This window comes from Odocoileus virginianus, chromosome 28 (assembly GCF_023699985.2).
Source record: "Odocoileus virginianus isolate 20LAN1187 ecotype Illinois chromosome 28, Ovbor_1.2, whole genome shotgun sequence".
In the NCBI taxonomy this organism is placed as follows: domain Eukaryota; kingdom Metazoa; phylum Chordata; class Mammalia; order Artiodactyla; family Cervidae; genus Odocoileus; species Odocoileus virginianus.
Window position 1 is genome coordinate 10,898,003 of NC_069701.1, and position 21,196 is coordinate 10,919,198.

At 36.9% G+C, this 21,196-nt stretch overlaps 1 protein-coding gene and 1 long non-coding RNA gene across 2 annotated transcripts in view; one reads left to right on the forward strand and one right to left on the reverse strand.

Moving 5' to 3' along the window:
* Positions 1–6,663, forward strand: LOC110130478 (uncharacterized). The gene is made up of 2 exons (XR_002311860.2): positions 1–3,079; positions 4,524–6,663. It is a non-coding gene; the product is annotated as an uncharacterized lncRNA (long non-coding RNA).
* PCF11 (PCF11 cleavage and polyadenylation factor subunit) overlaps positions 6,118–21,196 on the reverse strand; it is a 24,123-nt gene continuing 9,044 nt past the window's right edge. The window contains 12 exon segments of the mRNA XM_020882496.2: positions 6,118–7,230; positions 8,149–8,184; positions 8,738–8,830; positions 9,218–9,373; positions 9,879–10,062; positions 11,297–11,402; positions 11,881–12,000; positions 16,004–16,103; positions 17,957–18,655; positions 18,657–19,522; positions 20,034–20,517; positions 20,627–20,807. Coding sequence (XP_020738155.1) covers positions 7,015–7,230; positions 8,149–8,184; positions 8,738–8,830; positions 9,218–9,373; positions 9,879–10,062; positions 11,297–11,402; positions 11,881–12,000; positions 16,004–16,103; positions 17,957–18,655; positions 18,657–19,522; positions 20,034–20,517; positions 20,627–20,807 — 3,241 coding nt within the window. The 3' untranslated portion in view covers positions 6,118–7,014.

Sequence of the window (21,196 nt, forward strand, 5' to 3'; positions counted from 1 at the left end):
CGGCGCCCTGGAAACAGGTAAACTTCCGGCGTGGTGCGGTCATTTCCGGTTCCTCGCTGCTGTGCGTCACTTCCTGCTTCCTTGCCCTTTCTTTTTTTTTAAAGTGCTCTTTATTTTTTTTCGAGGCGTCCCTTCTAGACATGGTGGTGTGGAACGGGTTTCGGTGAAATGGCGCTGGGCCTCACGTCCAGCCTGTCTCGGCCTCGTCTCTATAACGGTCTAGCATCGGTTGCGCCCGCCAGGGCTCGGCGACGCAGGTGGGGAGGCTCCGGGACTGCAGTCGGCGTCCGTGACCCGAGTGTGTACCGCGAACCGGGCGGGGCCTTACATCCTCTGGAAACCTAGTGTCCTTTTTCGGTGCCGGTTGGAGCGTTGGAGAAAATATATTCTTACCCTGTCATAAGTACGGACAAAAGACCTAATGGAGAAGTTAAGCGGCTGCAGCCCTGTCGTATTACTGTGTGTGCCCACTGCCAGCCTCTTTGATAATCGCTTGGTACTATTTCTCACACTAATTTTGTAAGGTAGGTGTTATCCCCGTTTTACAGATGAGAAGATTCGAGGTATAAGTAATTTATTAAGGCCATGTAGCAGGTAAGTTGCAAAACCTGTGTGAAAAGAGAGGTCATCAGTCAAAAGACTGCACCAGATCTCCTGATTCCCCAGATTTCGTTTCACTGTAAAATGGTTTCTTTGAACAGTTTGGCCCAGATCTTTCTCTGCAGTCCAGTTGCTTAACGTGTGTTCTTCCATTCGTGTTTATAGCAAACATAGGTCAGGTGTTGTGCTAGCATCTGAAAATACAGAAATTAGAATTCTCTGCCCTCCAAGGGCATCACACACTTTGATTCTCCTCTTACCGTGTTTTGTTTTTTTTTTTTTTTTTTCTTTCCCCATCCTTAACTGCCTTGCCACAGGTTTTGTTTTGTGAACACAATTGGGAAATTCCCCTGACCCTGCCTTTTCTCTCTTGAAATATAGTAAATGCCTTTCTTTACCTTTCATTGCCTCTTGTGATAATAATAACGTCCATTCCTTGAGTTCCTATGATGTGTTTAACCTTTAATATACCCTACCAGGTTGGGTATTCCTGTTCCTTTCTACAGATAGAGAACTTTAACGCCATAGTTAATTTTTGAGGGTACACAGGCTCAGACAGTAAAGAATCCGCCTGCAGTGCGGGAGACCTGGGTTTGATCCCTGGGTTGGGAAGATCCCCTGGAGGAGGGGATGGCAACCCACCCCAGTATGCTTTCCTGGAGAATCCCGTGCACAGAGGAGCCTGGCGGGCTACAGTCCACAGGCCGCAAAAAGTCGGACTGAGCAAGCCCCTGAGCGCAGCACAGCACACACAGCTAGTAAGTAGTGAGTCCCCGCCTGTGGTGTCCAACCCAAGTCTTGATTTTGCTGTGCATCCTCCTCAACGTCTCTGAATTCCCACAGCCTCTATTAGACCAGGTATCCCATTGTTTAACAGTTGGTGCTCACTCCTACCCTCTAGGTACTCTGACCTGGCAGGTAAGAATTATATCATTAGTTCATCATGGCATTCCTAACATCTAGAATGCCTAGTTCAAGGGACGTGCTTTCTAGCTGTTGTTTGGGTGAGTGAGTGTGTTGATATTTGGTTGATTGTCTGATAAATGAACTAGTAGATTGAAAATAAATTTTTTCAGGGACTTCCCTAACAGTCCAGTGGTTAAGATTCTGCACTTCCCCTGCAGAGGGTACCGGTTTGAACCCTGGTTGAGGGACTAAGATCCTACTTGCTGCTCAGCGAAGCCAAAAAAAAAAAAAAAATGAAAATTTTTCAGTTGGTAGGGAATTTGAGATTAGTCAGCCTAGTTCTCTCATTTTTGTAAATGGGGTAACTAAGGCCTTTTGTCTTATCAGATATCTATTGAGTTAGTAATATGGGCCAGTTCTAATGCTAAATGATTTGTAAATAGTCTTAAACTTAATCTGTATATTATTTCTATTTTTGCAGGTGAAGAAACCAAGATTTGGCCAAGATCACATAGCTAGGTGGTAGGGAGTTAGAACCCACTATGACTGACTCCAAATGAATACAGTGTTTGTAGCCACATTATAATAATCGTAAAGGCTTTTGTTTTTGCTCTGTTGTATGGGTAAACACACTGAGGGAATAAGGCAGCACATTCTTAAAGGATATACATTCAGTGGAAAGAATCAGCAAAGGAAACAGAAGCTGAAAAAGTAAAATCTCCCAAAATAAACTTAAAAGGAATTAAAGATAAAAGCAGAAATTTATGAAACAAATTGATCATAATAGTAGCTGGTGTTTGAAAAGAACAAATAGCAAGTCTGAGGAAGAAAAGGAAAGAAAACAGGAACAAGGGGACCATATTACAGATATGAGGGACTTTGAAAACAGAAGTGAATTATTTGTGTCTCTGCTCAGTCACTCAGTGTTGGCCAACTCCTTAGGGCCCAGTGAACTGTAGCCTGCCAGGCCCTTCTGCCCATGGAATTTTCCAGGCAAGAATACTGGAGTAGGGAGCCATTCCCTTCTCCAAGGGATCTTCCTGACCTAGATATTGAGTAGTCATTGCAGTACTTTGTAAATTAGAAACTTGAATGTACATCAGGGAAAGAATGGCTGGATAAATTACATTATATTCATATAATGAAATATTATATGAGGAGAATTGCAGCTCTCCATGCATTAATCAAGATGAAAATAGTTGTAAGACAGTAAATGAAATAGGAGGCAAAATCATAGGTATGTGATCTCATCTAATTTCTAAAAATTACTTTGTAGAATTTTCCAAAGTTTGGTAAAGATCTAAATTGTTAAATCGGTGACTATTTTATAGAATAATGAAAAGCAACTTTGTTTTCATCTGGTATCAATTTTTAATTTTTTAGATATTCCTAAGTAAAATTAAGAAGCACAGGAAAACATGCGCTGTTACATAAAGCAAAAGATACTTTTAAGAAGTGTATGAGCCAAGAATGATTAAGAGGACGCTGTTTTTAGCAAGGAGTCACTGATAATATTAAGGAGAACAATTTTAATGAAATAGGCCAGCTATATAAAACTCCACAGGATTTCAAGGTAAGTGAGGGGCTAACTGAAGGAAGTTTCTCAAGTGAAACACGTTTCAGAACACACTGAAGTGGGTATCGGCATTCCAGAGAATCAGAACCCTTTGTAAGTAGGAACTAATGTGGTTACAAGTAAAATGGGGTATCTCATTTTTTGCAAAGGTGGGGTGATAAATCAGGTTGTTCCTCTAATCCTCTGTAAACTAGCTCTTTCCATCTAGTTCTACAGGAGGGAGTAGGGCCAACCCCAGGGCAAGAATTAAATGGGTTTTGGAAACCATCTCTGCTTTCTGCCTTTACACCCTCTTGGCTTCCTTTTGGTGCTCCCCTCTGAACCCTCACTGGGATGTGCCAAAGATGCTTCTTTGCTCTTATTCTTTAACTTGTCCTTCCCCACCTGCCCAGCAGTGCCCATTATTTCAGAGGGCTGACCCCATACAGTAGAAGTTCAGGCTGTTCTTGACAGCAACCTGATTTTCCATCTCCACCTCCAGACTGCCTCCTTTCTAGTCAGCTAGATCTTTCCATTTGCAGACAATGTCTGGATGCCTTATTCTGTGTATTCTGAATAAACCCATCAAAGCATTCACTGAATGCTAACTAGGCTGTAAAGAAAGCCATCCAGGAAAATATAATGAGAATCTAAAATTGTCTATTTTAGGTTGAACTATTCTGTGAGAAACTTCAGTTTTTTTTAATTGAGGTATATTCGCCATTGAGTGTTAGATGCAAAACAGTGATATACACAGTTTTTGTGGTAAGGGTTATATTCATTGTCCATGTTGGTTGGCCATATTCCTCGTGCTGTACAATATTTCCTTGTAGTTTACTTTATACACAGGTGTTGTACCTCTGAATCCCTCCCTCTTACCTTGCTTCTCCCCCTTCCCACTTCCCCACTGGTAACTACTAGTTCTTTATTTGTAAATCGTTGTTGCTGTTGTTATTCACTAGTTTTACCTTTTAGATTCGACACTTGATATCATTCAGTATTTTGGTATATTTTTAACATACAATGAGGTCCTTATTTTTCTCCCCAAAGCTTATTGTTAGCTGAATAACAAATTACTTTGTAGTGTTTTACAGAACATGAAAGTTGGAAGTTAAAAGTAGGTAAATTATGTCAAAATCAGAGGATATTGTAAAGAGGGTATAAACAATGAAATATTCCTTTTATTTCTCCTCACAAACTTCCAACTCTTATTTCAAAAGACAGTACTCCAGGAACTTCCCTGGCAGTCCATTGGTTAAGACTCTGTACTTTCACTGCAGGTGGCACAAGTTCTGTCCCTGATCAGGAAACTAACATCCTGCATGCTATGAGGCAGGACCAAAAGAAAAAAAGACTTCCATCTTCCTGGGGCCTCCTTTTGCTTTCCTTGCTATACTGTCTTGTGTAGAGTAATGGTTCTAGTTCCTAATGGTATGTGTTAACTGTTTGATTTTCTTAACAGGCAAAAAAGGAGGTGCTGCTGATTTCTAGATCAGTTGTCAGATCTGGCTGTTTACTAGAATTAACTATACAGCTTTTTAATTGGGATGTAATTGACATAGAACATTGGTTTTGGTATAACTGGAGCTTTTTACTTATTAGAGGTGTTTGTGAGAATCTACTAAATAAGACTGGAGGTAAGCAGTCTCTTAGCATTCACCATGATTCTAATGCACAGCCAAGTTGACGGGCCATCCTTCTAAGTCACTGCTTGACACCTACATCAAAAACTAGGAACTGAATTTTCAACTTCACCTGCAGATACCTGTGAACATCTAAGAGAAATACTGTCCCTCCTCCATTCCAAGTCCTCTTGTGCTATTATCTCTCTTTCCAGCTGAGACTGGGTCAGTCTGTCTCTCCATTGAGTTCCGTTAGTAAACTAAGTGCTAACATCTGTTTATATAACTAAATCTCTCCAGTTAAATTTCATAGAAGAGCAGCTCTTTTTGTCACCTCTCACCCATACTCAACTGTTGTTCAGTCAGTAAGGAATGCCTCTCAATTTTCCCGTATTTGACCTTTTTGACTACCCAGTTTCTGGTTTTTACTTCTTCAGTTGTGGTTATTTCTCACCTTCCCACCTATGATACGAGTCTTTAAATGTTTGTCCCCTGAATATTTGTGGTACGTATGTAGGTTTGAATGTCCCCTTCCTCGATTGTGACATACTTTTAAGCATTTGATAAAAGCTATGGATGGTCTTCCCCCAAAAAGGCACATGAAGTCTTGGCCTACATTTTTAGATTCAGACTTCAGCATTTCTTCCATGACATTATTCATACAACGTATGAATGTGTTTTATCTCTCGCAAATCATAAATGTTTGTCTCAAATCTAGTGGACACCAGTTTTCTCACTGGACCTCCCCACTGCATTTACCACAAATCTCTTTCAATTTTTATTCACTTTAGTCTTTAAAAACGAAGACCAGCCTTGGATGCAGATGGGATATCGCCTCTGTTAAAAAATTTCTGGTGGCTCCTGTGGTTGTCAAGTGTATAGCAAACACATGAAGTGTTTTCAAGCCTTCACATTTGCTGCTCAATCTTTATAGATACCCTTGCCTCCTACCAATGTGGACTCTAGTTTGCCCTCAGATTCCACCACCTCTACATACAAAGTCTTCCTTAACCAACCTTCAGATAGTTTGGTGTGCCTGTTATCTTAGGGTATTTTTGTAAATTGCAGAAATAGTATGAAATGAAGTGAAACAAAGCTAGGTTCACATTCTTGTTCTACAACTTCATAAATGAAGGATTCAATCTGTAAAGTGAGAATACTATCTACTATTTAGAATTATTTGTAAGCATCAGAGTAAATATATATAAAGAGTTTGCAAATGCCTACCGTATAGTAAGTGCTGAACACTGACTTTTGTTCTTTTATAATAGCCTATCTCCTCCAGTAGATGGCAGAAAAGATTAACCTTGCATCTCAGAGTGCCCAGCTCACAGCAAGTGCCTTATTCATGTGTTCAAGAACAGAGTGATGATAGACAGGAAAAGGAAATCACTTTCTGAAGGCACTCAGGAAATAAACAGATACAAACTGGAGTTTCTTCATCATTCTATTTATTACATGTATGAATATTAACATCTCATGGCATCCATCTAATTCAGTCAAAACCAACAAAGGAAAAAAGGTTAACCATGTTTCAAATTAACATTCTTACAGATTCCCCTGTAACTTAAAATAGAAATAATGTTCATCTGCATTAAATTGACAAATCTGAAAATTGTCGTTAAAAAAAAAAATCACCTTTAGTACTTAAATATATTTGTTAATCTTTCGATGGCATCAGTGTCCAAGAATAAGTTGCTTCATTAGGTACTTTTCAAAAATGGACATCTGGATGGTTCTCTATAGCTGGAGATAGATAGATATATATGCAAATATGTCCTATTTTGTTTAAAAAAATTTTTTTAAATCTGCCTTTTCAATTTGAGAAAAGTCCTGCAGTGCTGTCATCACAACCCCCTTTTGAAAGATAAAAGTAATTCAGACTTTGCTTTAATCATGGGAAGCTGCTGGAAAAAAATCTTATGTTGAGGTTGCTGTTTAATTCTATTTTCACCCAATAAAAAGTACAGAAACACTGTCTTTATTTGATGGTGTGCATAAATATTACACTCCATGGATAGCAAAAATATTTTTTTATTTATAATTTACAGTTTCACAAGTGAAAATCGTACATTTTTACACATACAATTTCATTTTGTTAAATTTGCACACATCTACAGAACTTTCACACGACAAGCACCTGAAACTGTGCAGGCAGTAGGAAATGCAAATACTAAAATGTATTTATTAACCAAATGATAGCTGAAGGCCCTGCCTCAGCTAGACAATTTATATAGATATGTCTATATATACATAAAAAATTCTTCACCTTCTAGATTTCAACAGCAGCTTTTTTTTTAAAAAAAGAAAAACATACCTTTCTCATTTTATTTAAACTGACTCGACTGTATCATTTTCTGTTTTAATTTCAGTGGCTGTTGCTATGCTTTCCTCTGTGCAAGCTGGTGGAGTATCAATTCGTTCTTCCTTAACTTTGGGACTTTCACAGGGTTCCTGCAATTCGTTTTTGACAATGTTCAACATAATGTTCAAGGGATTTTCAACTGGTGTCTTGCTGGGAGATGGTGTACAATCAAATGAAGATGTCTACAAAATGAAAAACCCTTTAAGTACTGACAGATATCACATTAAATGGCATTTAGTTTTATAAGACCCTTTTATGGGCAAAGGAACATACCAAATGCAATTTGAAAACCCTGCTTTCCTGCAAAACATGCCATAAAGGCAGCCAATTAGACTATATACTGAGCACTTGGTATCTACTCCAGTAATGAGATAAGGTAAGAAAAGCAGTCACCAATATAAGGCCAAAAGAAGTTGGTTAAATGACTAGACATGTTTCTGTGTTTTAACCCCACTATAACCCCCCTACATATAACCTGGGATTTGTGACTCCTACTCTCAAATACTCTGATGATTTTTTTTAAATCCCCCCAAACCATCAAAACATCCTGTAAAATCTAATCTTTTGATGACCTAAGTATATCTTCCAAACTGCCCCTTGAAGCTGTGAAACAAATATTCCCTGAGAGTGAATATGTTTCACTGTTTAGTTTTAAAAAAAAAGGTCACTACAAATATGAAAATTTTAACTTCTAAGGTCAATACACTGATGTCTTTTCATAATTCACATATGATAATTTTTATTCCTATATTACACGGCTGAGTGGGGTATGTGACAAAACTAAATGTGACCCATAACTTGTACAAAATTATTACCATCATGAGCCTTCTCATTTTTAGTCTTCCTCACATTTCTCTAGGCCTAATACTCTAGTAAGATCATCAAGATTCAAACGAAAAGAATGCAAGGAAAATGACACAAAATCTCAACAGACCATATCAATCTATCACCAATATTTAGTGAACAACCTAAATGCTCCATCAAGTCTAACAGCTCAATCTAACAGCTCAACATATCAAGATTAAAACAACAATGTTGAGATGCAAAAAATAAAATTTATCAATGTAAATGAGAACAAAGAGTAACCAAAAAGAACTTACATTTTGATAATCTTCATAACATGATGGATGATAAATCTGAAGCAAAAACAAAAAAAGTTAAGTATTCACATGCATGCCTACTCCATTTCTAATGGACTATTCTGACAAAATTTTCTAACTTTAAACCAGAAGGTAAACTATCTTTGGAAAGACGAAGAAAATCATTTGGTCAGAAAAACAGATAAAAACAAAATTTTCATTCTGATATTTCTTAAAGCTTCCTTTATATATTTAGTTAACATGGTAAACTACTTAATATATGAGTTTTGATGATGAAATATAAATTCAGATCAAAATAGTGTGATTAAGCAGAAGATTAGCTAGACTCAGAAGACCTACTGCTGGATTTATCATTAACTAGTTAGGCAACCTCTTTCATAAAATGAGTACAAGACCAGATAATTGGTAAAATGCCTTCCATATCAAATACTGTGACTCCCAAAAGTCCAATACTTTAGAAATACTGCTTTTATTAAAAACCATAAAGCAAAAACAATTTTCTTTCAAAGTAGAACTACCCCTACAAAATTAAAATTTTTTAAATCTTAACACTTCCTTATAAAGTACGTCATAAAGAGGTGAAAATTACCTTTCCATCTACTCTAATAGCATTTTTTAAATGCCATTCCTCCTCCTCTTCATCCCAGTACTGTTCAAACTGCTCTTGACAGATTTCACAACTCTAAAAATAGAATCATATAAAAATGAAGTTTATGTAACAACACATTTAGTCCCATTGAGTAGAAATAAGCAAACATTTTGTTACATGGAGAAAAGAATTCAAGAGTTTTCTGAAAATTTAAACAGCTTTCAAATACATAATACAAAATAAGACCTAAGAATTTTGCATTCTTCCATGCAAAAATAGTTAACATTTCACTGCCCTTGGTCACTAATAAATATGCAGTAACTACAGTGGTTATAAAATACAAACCAAAACTCAAAAACACTGAAGAATAAAGCTTACAAGAAATCTTAAAATCATTAAAAGAGATGTAAATAAAGTTATGTTATTTACTTGAAGTGAAAGGCATGACCAGAGACAGAAAATTTAATGTTTTCCTTTTACCTCAACTGATCCTGCTGGTCCAGCCGGTACACTTTGGAACTCCTTTTCTTTAGCAGCCTCCTGAGTTTTGAGTACAACTTCTTCGTGTACTTTTTCAAAAAACTGGCTCTTTGCACGTTCTTCCAGATCAGCTATTTCCTCAAATTCTATCCAGTCCTTAAAGTTAATTTAAAAAGAGTATATTCATGTGTTTCTAAATTCTTACTGAACACCTTCAGTATAATGCCATTTCAATATAAGAAGTTCATTCTTCTACAATAGACTTTAATATTATTTAAAATTTTGTCATCTCTATGAGTCCCATAACTAATAGACAACATAAAGCAACTAATGAACAACTAAGATCTTAATATCAACATTCCACTACCTCTACAGTTACAACTACTTATGCAAGTAAGATAAATTTCGTTTACAATTTACCAAAAAAAAAAAAAATCAGTCATGGAACCTTGGAATTTCAGAGCTAGAACAACCCTGTGTTCTACTCTAATACAAGCAAATACATACTCTTCAAAAAAATTTTTTTTAATTAAAAAGACATTTTATATTCTAGGGGTCAAATTTTATTCAAAAAATTCACTAGTACTCATCAATTACTTAATTTATTTTTAGAATGATATAATTTAAAGGTTAAGAGTTCAGAGGCACATGGCTTACTTACTGTTAAACTGTAGTACCAACGCCTGTGAGTGACTTTTCTGCTTACATCTTTTTCAGTTCTATTTTGTCGATAATGCCAGTCCAAGTGATCTGCATATACATCTGTCTGTGATGTTGTAAACCTCATTCCACAGGAATAACACTGAATACCAGTGTACAGTCGATTTATAACACTATCATAACGTCTATTTTGAAAAATAGAGAAATAATCTTTAGTTTTGATAACATGGCTTAAATGGCCTTTAAAAAAAAAAGGCAGTTATAAGTACTTCAATTTTCTACATTTTAATAATGGTGAAACCATTATTATGTGACAAAATAACATTTCAGTCAAGAGCTGGTTGAGACTTACTATCCAAAGATCAATAAATCACTGTCTTTACCTTACCTTTGGTTAAATTTTGGAACATGGAGTCTACCCTCTTATCAACAGACCTGGTTCAGTTACTATTTCCCTCTAGCAAATAATGGAATGGTCACTGGCCTGCTAATAAGGCAATACTTGGCCTATTCTTCGATTAATGTCAGTATCAAGGTGGATATGGCAGAACAATTCAAATTCATCTTTCCAGAACTTCAGTTCTGAATTACTCAACTGTTCCCCCCCCCCTCCGGGTCTAAAGAATAGGGAAAGAGAAACTGAGGTCAGCAATAATCAGTTTGGTTTTTTTAAATTCTGGGCTCCCTACTTAGAAAGAAATAGGAATGCAGAACAAGTAAGTGAACAAACAGGCCATTAAGAACTCCAGAAAAGTTTTTAAAGTAATAGAATAAAGCAAAGCATAGTACACTAGTATTCTGTATACCAGAAAACAGAATATTTAGAGGATAATATTACTACTGAATAAATTAATGAGAAATGGTTTTATAACTATATAGAGGAGAGCTGGTAGGACAATGGAAGAGCCAACTAAGTCTCCACTTACAGGAAGTCAAGAAATTGTCTAAATGGGATAAATCAAGAAATGTAATAAATCAGAAGTTCTATTTTTTTTTATGAAGTGCTCTTAACATAATGGATCTAATAAAGCAACTGTAAATGATTTTATGTAAGTAATACAGGCAAAAAAATGAAAATATATGCATTAAATGTTAACACTGGCTATCAGTAAAGTGAGAACTGTAGGTAACTTTATTTTCTTGATTTCTGTAAAATGAAAAGTTTTAATATGTTAAATATCAGCCTATAAAAATCTCATTTTCTTAACTTCAAAAGCATGAAGGATAGCAGTAAAGAAAAAAAGTTATGATTAGTATAAAGGTAAAGAAGGACATGAGTGACTTACTAATACCTAATACTCAATCTCCTTATACTTGCTGTAAAAGAGGGGTAAGATGAATGGCACTAATGATAATAACCACTGTTACAAAGTCACCATCCCTTTTACCTGAAAAAAATGAGAAAACTAGATTACATACTGTTTTAATTCTTCAATTGTAAAATTGGTAAGATCTGGAACGTCTTGATCTTCATTTTGATCCTCCTCCTCCTCAGCAGCGGGCTGAGCAGCAACTTCATTTACTTCTTCAATTGAAAAGAAACAAATTTCTAAATACCAGTTTCCATGTATTCTTTATAGGGGAACATTAGAGTGTTAAAAGCATATGGAGAACCCCATCCTGTCTACTCAGGGCTTCTGATCTTAGGTTTACTGGCCAAAGAACCTAATACAATTATTTATTTTGATAAGTGATATTTTGTTTGATCTGTTAAAAGTCAATCTTTATGAAACTCATTAATAGTCTAATTAATAAGCTAAAATAATACAGAACAAATAGAAAAAACTCTGCACGTGGTATTTGCAGAATATTAACTGATAACAATCTCCATTATAAAGGTAACAGTTCCATGTTAGAAAATTTTTGTTTCATTATAAACCAGTTATATTTAATTTTCAGAAAACAAAGTATACCTAAGAATTCTTACCATAGAACATATCATTTTATATCATATGTCTTTATAACTTAAGCTTTGTGTAGATGAATTACAGATCCATACTTACGTGTTGTAGCTGAATCAGGCTGGGACAATTTGAGAATTCCTGTTTTTAGCAGTTTTGAAAATAATTCATTTACATCCACCTGACTGAGATGATTATCAGGATAAGCCTTAGGCAGGGCTCCTTTAAGAAAAGAATACTCTTAAAAGCAGAACAGAGGCAACCTGTGCTAAACATTTTTTAAGTTTTGTTCAAGATTTCCTATCAATATTAACTTTGAAAAAATCTTAAGATCAGTTTAATTACCAAAACTCCTAAAAATGTACTTTGCAATTTACATCAGCAAATTATCACCTCTTAAAAATCTATTTAGGACAAATAATAAAACCACAAATATTTTATAAGGACATTCCCTGGTGGCTGAGACAGTAAAGAACCTGCCTACAGCAGGAGACCAGATTCAGTTCCTAAGTCAGGAAGATGCCCTGGAGGAGGGCATGGCAACCCACTCCAGTATTCTTGCCTGGAGAATCCCCTGGACAGAGGAGCCTGGCGGGCTACAACAGTCCATGGGGTTGCAAAGAGTCAGGCACAACTGACCCACTAACACTTTCACTTTCGTGTACTATCTTAAAAAAACAGTATTACCCACTGCCGCCCAATTACTCCATGCAAAGAAAGGCAGATGCAGAAAGTTTAACGCTTCCTTCTACGCAGTGTGGCACCACACTTCTAGGTGCAACCTTCCACCCTTTCAGTTCTCTATTTGCCTAACTCGACTGGGAAAGGTAGTTTTATAGAGATGAAGTAGACTACCATCTCTTAGCACAGATTTCCAGGAGGAAAAAAAATAACCAGAGCCTAAACAGAAGCACTCCTGCCCAGCTCCCCAACTCCCCCGCCTCCCCATAACTGCCCAGGGAAACTAATGCAGGGAGCTGAGCCATATGGCTCAGAATATACCTGCCCCTCTGACCTGTACTCAATCACCACCCTGGGAAAGCACCTCAGACTATTGCTGAACATGGTACATTACTGAAGCTCCAATAATTTGAATAAATGAAACAAGAATAACAATATTCTCCTTAAGTTCACTGGCAAGGAATCAATCCAGTTACATATTTGGCTAAGCACTAATTTAAAAATGATAATTCTTTAACTCAATTATAAAAAACAGTATTTTAATATGTTTGTATACCATTACTATGCATCTTATTTACCACACCTTTACACAACAGTTCTGAACCACTAAAAATTCCTCTTAATGGGAGAAATTCAACTTGCAACCACAATACAATAAAGGAGAGCAAACTCAGGGAGACTGAAGGACAGGGAAGCCTGGCGTGTTGCAGTCCACAGGTCACAAAGAGCGGACATGACTTAGCAACTGAACAACCGCCACCACGATACAAGACATAATCTCTGGCCTTAACCACTGTATACTCTTTACCAGGTGGTGCTAGTGGTAAAGAGCCTGCCTGCCAATGCAGGAGATCTAAGAGATGTGGATTTGATCCCTGGGTCAGGAAGATCCCCTGGAGAAGGAAATGGCAACCCACTCCAGTATTCTTGCCTGGGAAATCCCATGGCCAGAGGAGCTTGGCAGGCTATAATCCATAGGGTCACACAGAATTGGACACGACTGGAGCAACTGACCAAGCACGCACTCTTTACATGCAGCAGAGTGCCTTGTATACAGGAGGCTAATTAATGTCTGCTGAAATGTCTGACTACATGAATAAGTCAATTACAACAGTCATTTCACACACTAGTTTAACATTTACATTTCATTAGAATTAGCTATTTATATGTCCAGGAATCCTAACTAGCTGATCACATGTCCCAGCAGCCAAGTTTAGTGCTCAAGAACATGAACAGTAGGAAAAAAAGCCAGGAATCAGACTCCTGGGATTCTAACTAGAAATTCCACTTTCTGATTGTGTTACATGCTAAGTTGCTTATCTGTGCCTCAGTTTACTTTACTTATAAAAGGGTAATGATAATTGTTGCTACCTGAGGTGGTTGTAAAGATTAAATGAATTAATATTTGTAAAGGCACTGACATATTTTTCAGTATATATAATGTTTGTTTAAAGAACAGTCCAAGTGAAATAAGTCAGTGAAAGACAAATACTGTAAGGTATCACATGTAGAATCTAAAGGAATATAGTCAGTATTTTACAATAACTATAAATGGAGCGAAACTTTTTAAATTATGAATCACTATATTGTACACCTATAACATAACTTTTTTAAAAAACACAGGAAACAAAATGAAGCTTTGACAGTCTCAGATTTACTTTTCTGTGCATTTAGAAACAAGAATAGAGGCAATTCTCAGAACAGACCTGGAATTTCAAACTTGGGTACCCAATGATGGTGTCTAGTTTATCAACCAATAGATATAACTGAACAACTATTTAAATAAAAAAAAGTCTATAGATCCTGCTACACTACAAAGCTCTTAGAAGGATAAACCTAGCACAATGCCTAGCACACAGCAAATGATCAATATTTGTTTGAATGACTAAATGAACATGAGTGTTTACTACAAGGAAAAAAAGGTTTTAAATCTTGAGAAAAAGACCTTGAGAGAAGCCAAACACTGAATACCTTTCATATCTCTTTAAGTAAAATGAAGAAGGAAGGCATATCTAACATATTCAATAACCTCCAACCCAGGATATAAGATGTGATTTCCTCTGTGACATTGCTATGCCCTGTATATGTAAGCAGCCTAAGGTTGTTAAAGCAAAAGAACACTGACAGGTTTTGTATATTATCTCATACAAGAAAGAGCAAAATTTAGTTGTTGCACACTATCTCATGCTACCAACTCCAATACAACAAACCCTCTACTCAACAAGAAAAACTGAGTTCTAAAGGAAAATACACTAATATAGCACTTTACAAGTCACAAAGTACTTTTGCATATACTATCTCATTTGATTCTCTGAAAAAAAAAAAAAAAAAGATTCCCAGGAAAATCCTGAAATTATCATATCCTATCTACAGAGGAAAAAACTGAATGAAGCCCAGAGAGGCTATTTGCTTATATAAACTCCGCCTACATGTACAGCAGCAGAGTAGAGATACTATCCCTACTCTTTTGACTTTAGAATCCTAATACTTTCCTTCCCTTTTCATTTGTGAAAATAAAAAAATACTAATCCTGTCAGTCTAGCAATTAAAAGCAAAATGTTTTCAAATTAATTTAGTTTCTTATGATGATACAGTTGAATAATTAATACATAAACTAGAGCTTGGCTAGGACTTTCCTAGTTACTTCGGAACTTTCGGAAAATTCTGAATTTGTACCCTTAATAGAGGCACACTAGACCATATTTCTAAAAATGACTGTTTTAATGATTCAGAAATAAAGCAAGTACCACTACAATTTGGTTAAGTTACCTCTTTTACATATTTCCATTTTTCACCTATTAAACAAACTTTTTTTTTTTTTTTTTGCCTGTACCATGTAGCCTGCAGGATCTTAGTTCCCTTACAAGGAATTGAACACCCAAGGCCCTTGGCAGTACAAGTGCACAGTCCTAACCACCGGACCACCAGGGAATTCTCTAAAACTTATTTTTAAAGCCTCAGTATCTACTAGTGTTATTGTATTCATAACAGTTATGCTTCACCCCACAGATGCTTATCATGGACATCTGCTAGGAAACCACAGAAGTGTTTTTCTACTTCTCTTTCAGCATGTTGTGTACAATTATTACTTAAGCACCCATAAAGACATATAAATGAATCAACTTATAACATGATATCCCCAGTATTCACTTAATGTTTACTGGATCATCACATACACACAAAACAAAAACTCAAAGTATCAAATAGCTAAGACTTCTGAGATTTGTCACTGATTTCATCTTATCTCAGCACAAATGTCACATTCCTATCCCAACCTCTAGCTGCCACCTAATAAAACTCCTTCCCTCTTTTTTGTGGTCTATCAATCCTGGCTAACCATCTATAGTTGTAAAGGGTTTAATGTGAAAACATATCAACATTATGCAAACAAGCAAAGAAAGGAAATGAAACATCCCAGTCAGATTAAATTTCTCTAAATTGCATATGCCCTCTCAAAAGTGTCACCTTCTAAAACTGACAAGGTAGCTATTAATCAAACAATAATTGTCTTTTGAGAAACACAAAGCTCAGAAAGTTAACATACCTGAAGGATTCTGAACAAATGCTCCAGGATTTTGTGGATGAACTGGCAAAAATTGCTGTCCTTGGCCAAATGCTACTGGCTGAGAAACACCAGTCAGAACCTTTAAGAAAAATCTTGGTTTTAAGAATGTTTTTTCTCTATTTTAACCAAAATCTTAACATTCAAATTACCAATACATTAAAATAGTCACAGATATCATAAGGCCAGGTTTTTATGATAATGAAGATGTAAAAGTATGACCTGACTAGTTCACTCACTTCTAAGGCTCTCTATAAAAAGGAATAATAATACCTTCCCTTAGATTTTTCATAGAATAATAAGAAACTGAGAATGGATGTGAAAGTTCTTTGAAATCTAAGATACCCTGCAAACTTAAGGTAGCCAACAACTAGCAAACTGTGACCTTACAAATCACTTTACCTTGCCAGAGCATTCTCTTATTTTACAAACAGAAAAACTTATATGCAGATATGTGACCTATACAGAATCATAATGGCCAATAAACATCAGAGCTGAGGCCAGAACTCCTGACCTGACTTCTTTACAAATTTCAGGAGCCTGCTTTAATTAGCACTCTGAACTGCTTTATGATCATTTTGCTAGCCATCAAACTTTGAGTTACAAAGTACTCTGTAAAAATTTTAAGGGACTGTTAAAAAATAAAACAGCCATGAAACAAGTACTGTATATGCATACAAATATTGTATTGTAGTCAAGAGTGAGGTAGGACATCTGCACACTGCTACTATATAAACAAATGTTCATTTATAAGCCTTGTTCAGGATTCCTCTGAACCTTTAGTGGTATGTATTTTTTCTTATGTATGAAACCCCCATCAATTCTGTATAATGTAGGAACAAGACTAAGTCAAGTCCCATTCTAGAGTATCTTATTGATTACATATCATTTCTTTTAAGAACATGTAATAGAGTAAATCTAAGGAGGCCAACTGTTTTCTCAAGCCACTGGATATGGACAGAAAGATACTTTCTAACAATGATGCTTATAACATGCTTTAAAAGCTTTCTTGTTTTACACTTTCTTCCATGCAATGTCACTAGTATAAATCAATTCATCCTAGTAAGAAAGTGTCAGTACCTGGAAAAAAGTAAATCTAGCCCTGGAGAACTTGAACAGGCAAACAATAATAATCATTAATATCAACCGAATTAATCACAAATTATAAGCACACTGCTTTAACATTATTTCAATGTGCATTTTAAAATATATGTATAACATCAAACAACTGTATTTGACTGGAATGACAGAAAGGTGGTGAAAAGTAAAAAGAGAGGAAGAAAAAGAACTACAGACCATAAAAACATGGACAATTTTATTTTCTTGTTTATTTAACTCAGGCTAAGGAAGTTCTCAAAGAATAGTCTATAAAATCAGCTTTATGGTTACTTAAAAGCTTATCAAGGCTTAACAGTTGTATAATGTAGCAGAGGTCTATGAAACACACACAACTGTATCATACTTTAATACCTTTGAAGCCAAAAAAATAAAAATCAACCCATGAAATAAAAAGCCATAACAGGGAGGCTATGCATAAGCAAGGGCAAGGGATATATGGGAAATTCCTATATTTCATAGCTCAATTTTGCTGTGAGCCTAAAACGACTCTTAAAAAACAAGTCTATATTTTTTAAAAAATAAGATTTTGTGGGGGTAAGGGGAAGGAGATTGGGAGGGTTCTCTAGATCCTGAAAGAACTAAGATTAATTTTGGATTTAAATCACAAATTTCAGTTCCAAAAGACTGTCATCCCATTTTCCTAGCAGTTGGGGTTTTGAAGTACACTAAAACTTCCTCCAAAAACAAAAATTTACTAAAAAAAAAAAATTAAATCTTTAAAAGCCCTTTCCAACCCATAAACTATATCCTAAAAACCTTCCTCAAATACTAGACACATTAAAAATACTTCATGTAACTTCAGAATAACAGACTTACCTGTTGAGATGCCTGAATATTTCCTACTGTTATTGGAGCAGGTAAATTGCCAAAGTTTCCAAACTGAGAACTCTGAAGATTCTTCTCCTCAAAATAGTGTCCAGAAGCTCTGTTAAGGGGATTGGAAAAACTCTGGTTTCCAGGGCCATGTGGTCCATTGAAATTTGGTCCTTGAGGTGAGTCAAACATTTGTTCATGTCTTTGGAACTGTAGTCCTTGGGATGGGGCATTAAAAGCATTACCAGGTGGATCATTATACGGGCCAGTCTGATTGAAAGATACTGATTCAAGCCTCTGTGAAGGATGATTGTCAAATCGTGTGCCTTGAAGACCAAGAGGAATATCAAACCTTGATGCTTGCTGGTGTTGTGGGCCTTCAAATCTCTGAGGCACACCATCGAATCTTGGTTGAACCTGCTGTCCAGGAGGTCCATCAAACCTCTGTGGGCCTGGCTGACCAGTTCTTTCAAATCTAGGACCTGGCTGACCGTGTAATCCATCAAATCTTGGCAGGAGTGATGACTGACCTGGCTGCCCTTCAAACCTTAAAGCATGACAACCTTCAAACCTCGGACCACCTTGACCCAGAGGTCCTTCAATTCTCAGGCCACCTCCTGGGACCGAAGGACCCTCAAACCTCATTCCACCTCCTTGTTGGACTAAAGGTCCTTCAAACCTGATCCCTACCCCTGGTTGACCTATGTGGACCCTCAAACCTAAGGTTCCCACCAAGTTGATTATGTTGTCCTTCAAACCTCATACCAGCTACTGACTGACCATGGGGGCCCTCAAACCTCATTCCAACTCCCTGCTGTAACAATGGGCCCTCAAATCTGATCCCACCTGACGGCTGACCATGAGGTCCATCAAACCTCATTGCAGCCCCCGATGGACCATGACCTCCCTCAAATCTAAGTCCACCTACTGGCTGACCTCGAGGATTCTCAAACCTAAGTCCACCCACAGGCTGACCATGAGGTCCCTCAAACCTCAGACCACCCACAGGTTGGCCCCGATGTCCTTCAAACCTGAGACCGCCCACAGGCTGGCCCCCTGGTCCTTCAAATCGCAAACCACCTGCAGATCCCTCAAACCTCAGACCAGGGGAACCTTCAAATCGGAAGCCACCTCCTCCTGCTTGACCAATTGGCCCCTCAAATCGCAGAGGTGTCCCGACTGGTCCTGGAGGACCTTCAAATCTCAAAGGACACCCACCTCCTAACTGGCCTTGTGGTCCTTCAAATCTCAAAGGGCCACCTCCCCCCATCTGTCCTGGTGACCCATCAAACCGAAGAGAACCCGGTGTAGGAGGTCCATCAATTCTAGGGCTTAATTTATTAGGTCCTTCAAAAATCATCTTGGCTGGGCCATCTCTCGCTACTGATGGCCTGCTAGGTCCATCGTATAACGGTCTATCTTCAGCTAAAGCCGTAAGTCGCTGATTTGTATCAAGGCCGGCGAATCTTGATGCAGGGCTATCTACAAATGGTTTATCTGAATCTTCATATCTAGGTCGTTTAAGTGGAAAACGATCATTGAATGGAGATCTCTGCTCTTCTCGTACACCTTTTAAAAGGAAAAAAAAATTATTTCCCTGAATCTGATAATTTATATCAAATTATCTTAAAATATTCTTCCTATATTCTTGTAAATGTTCATTCAAAAACATCCATAACTATCTCACTATCAGAGGGGAGGGAAAAGAGCAACAAGCAGCAGGTCAGAGAATGCCCTCTAGAACCAAACACATGGGGTAAAAAATTCCCACTCAATTTACTAATTATTTGACTTTGAGAGCAAGTTATTTAACCTCTCTGGTCTTGTTTCCTATCTGTAAAATGGGGATAATATATACTTCACTGGGTCACTGTGAGGAATGCATGAGATTACAAGTACCTAACACACAGTTGACCCTTTCAGTATTAGCTCCCTCCCCTTTGAGGGAAAAAAACTGAAACAAAACAAACAGCAAAGCAGTAGTCTGAACAGTCACAAATATCCATCCCCACTTAGCTTGTTCATTTTCCCTTCACTGCTGTGTGATTCAATAGGTATAATCTGATTTAACTTTTTCTACCTTTAGAAGAGACTTGCTCGTCATGTCTTCTCCGGCCCTCATGGGGTGAAAGATTCTCAGCATAAGTACGACTCCCAGATATAGGAGAAAGACGTCTTGCTCTTTCACTAAATTGTTCTTTTCTGTCAAACTGTGCTCCACTATTCCTACTTGCATGTTTACTTTTGGATGGCTCACATTCTATTCCAGACAACAAGGCATCAGTCAAAGGGTAGTCAAAAATATCAGGATCTAAGAGATCAAGTCTTGGAAATGAATGCTGAACCTGTGTCCTTTTCAGTTTTGCTTTATGTTCATAGTAGGTTAATTCAGCATCAGATAAGAGAGGTTTCTTTTTTAATCCACCTTTATTTTCTTCTGTAGGACTATCCCGTACACTGCATCTATGTTTACCTTCTTGATACTGAAATAGCTGTCGTATTTGATGCACAACAACAAGGAACTCATCCTGTGTTATTTCACCAGATGCTAAACGTTCACTCGTCTGCATAGGGATGATAAAAGGAAATCAAATATTTTAAATATAAAAAGTACTTACAAAAAAAGTTATAGACAAAAGGAGAATCATGACTACATGGGAGCATGGTAGCTACCTTTTGAAGTAATTCTCTTTTGCTTGCAACAGTTAACTCTTTAGGAATCTGAAGATTGGCATCTACACTTAATCGATGCTGCGGCTTTGGGGCTCGAGGTGACAAGATTCCTTTAGTGCTTGACCAGCTCTCCCTATGCCTTAGATGAGGAGCTTTACTATGTTCATCACCCTGTTGTGAACTGAAACCATAAAAGGAATATGTTACTTTATTAAAAATATTTAAATACTCAGGACCATATTCAAAGATCCTTAATAGGATCTGGTTAAAATGAACACATGTAATAAAAGTTAATTGAACGGTTAAGAGCACAAGATCTGAAGTCAAGAAAATCAGATATAAATTCTGATTTTTGTATATCCTGGATGTGTCACCTTAGGTAGATTAGTTAACCTTCCTAAACTTCACTTTCCTTATCTCTAAGGTAGCAACAGTAATGGTACTTAACTTGACAAGGTTTTAGGAATTAAAGGAGGGAAAAAAAAAAGTACTAATTATACCACCCAGTAAACATTGTCCAGTTTTTGAAGTATAACACTGTGTTTTTAAAGGTACACATTATTGTACTTG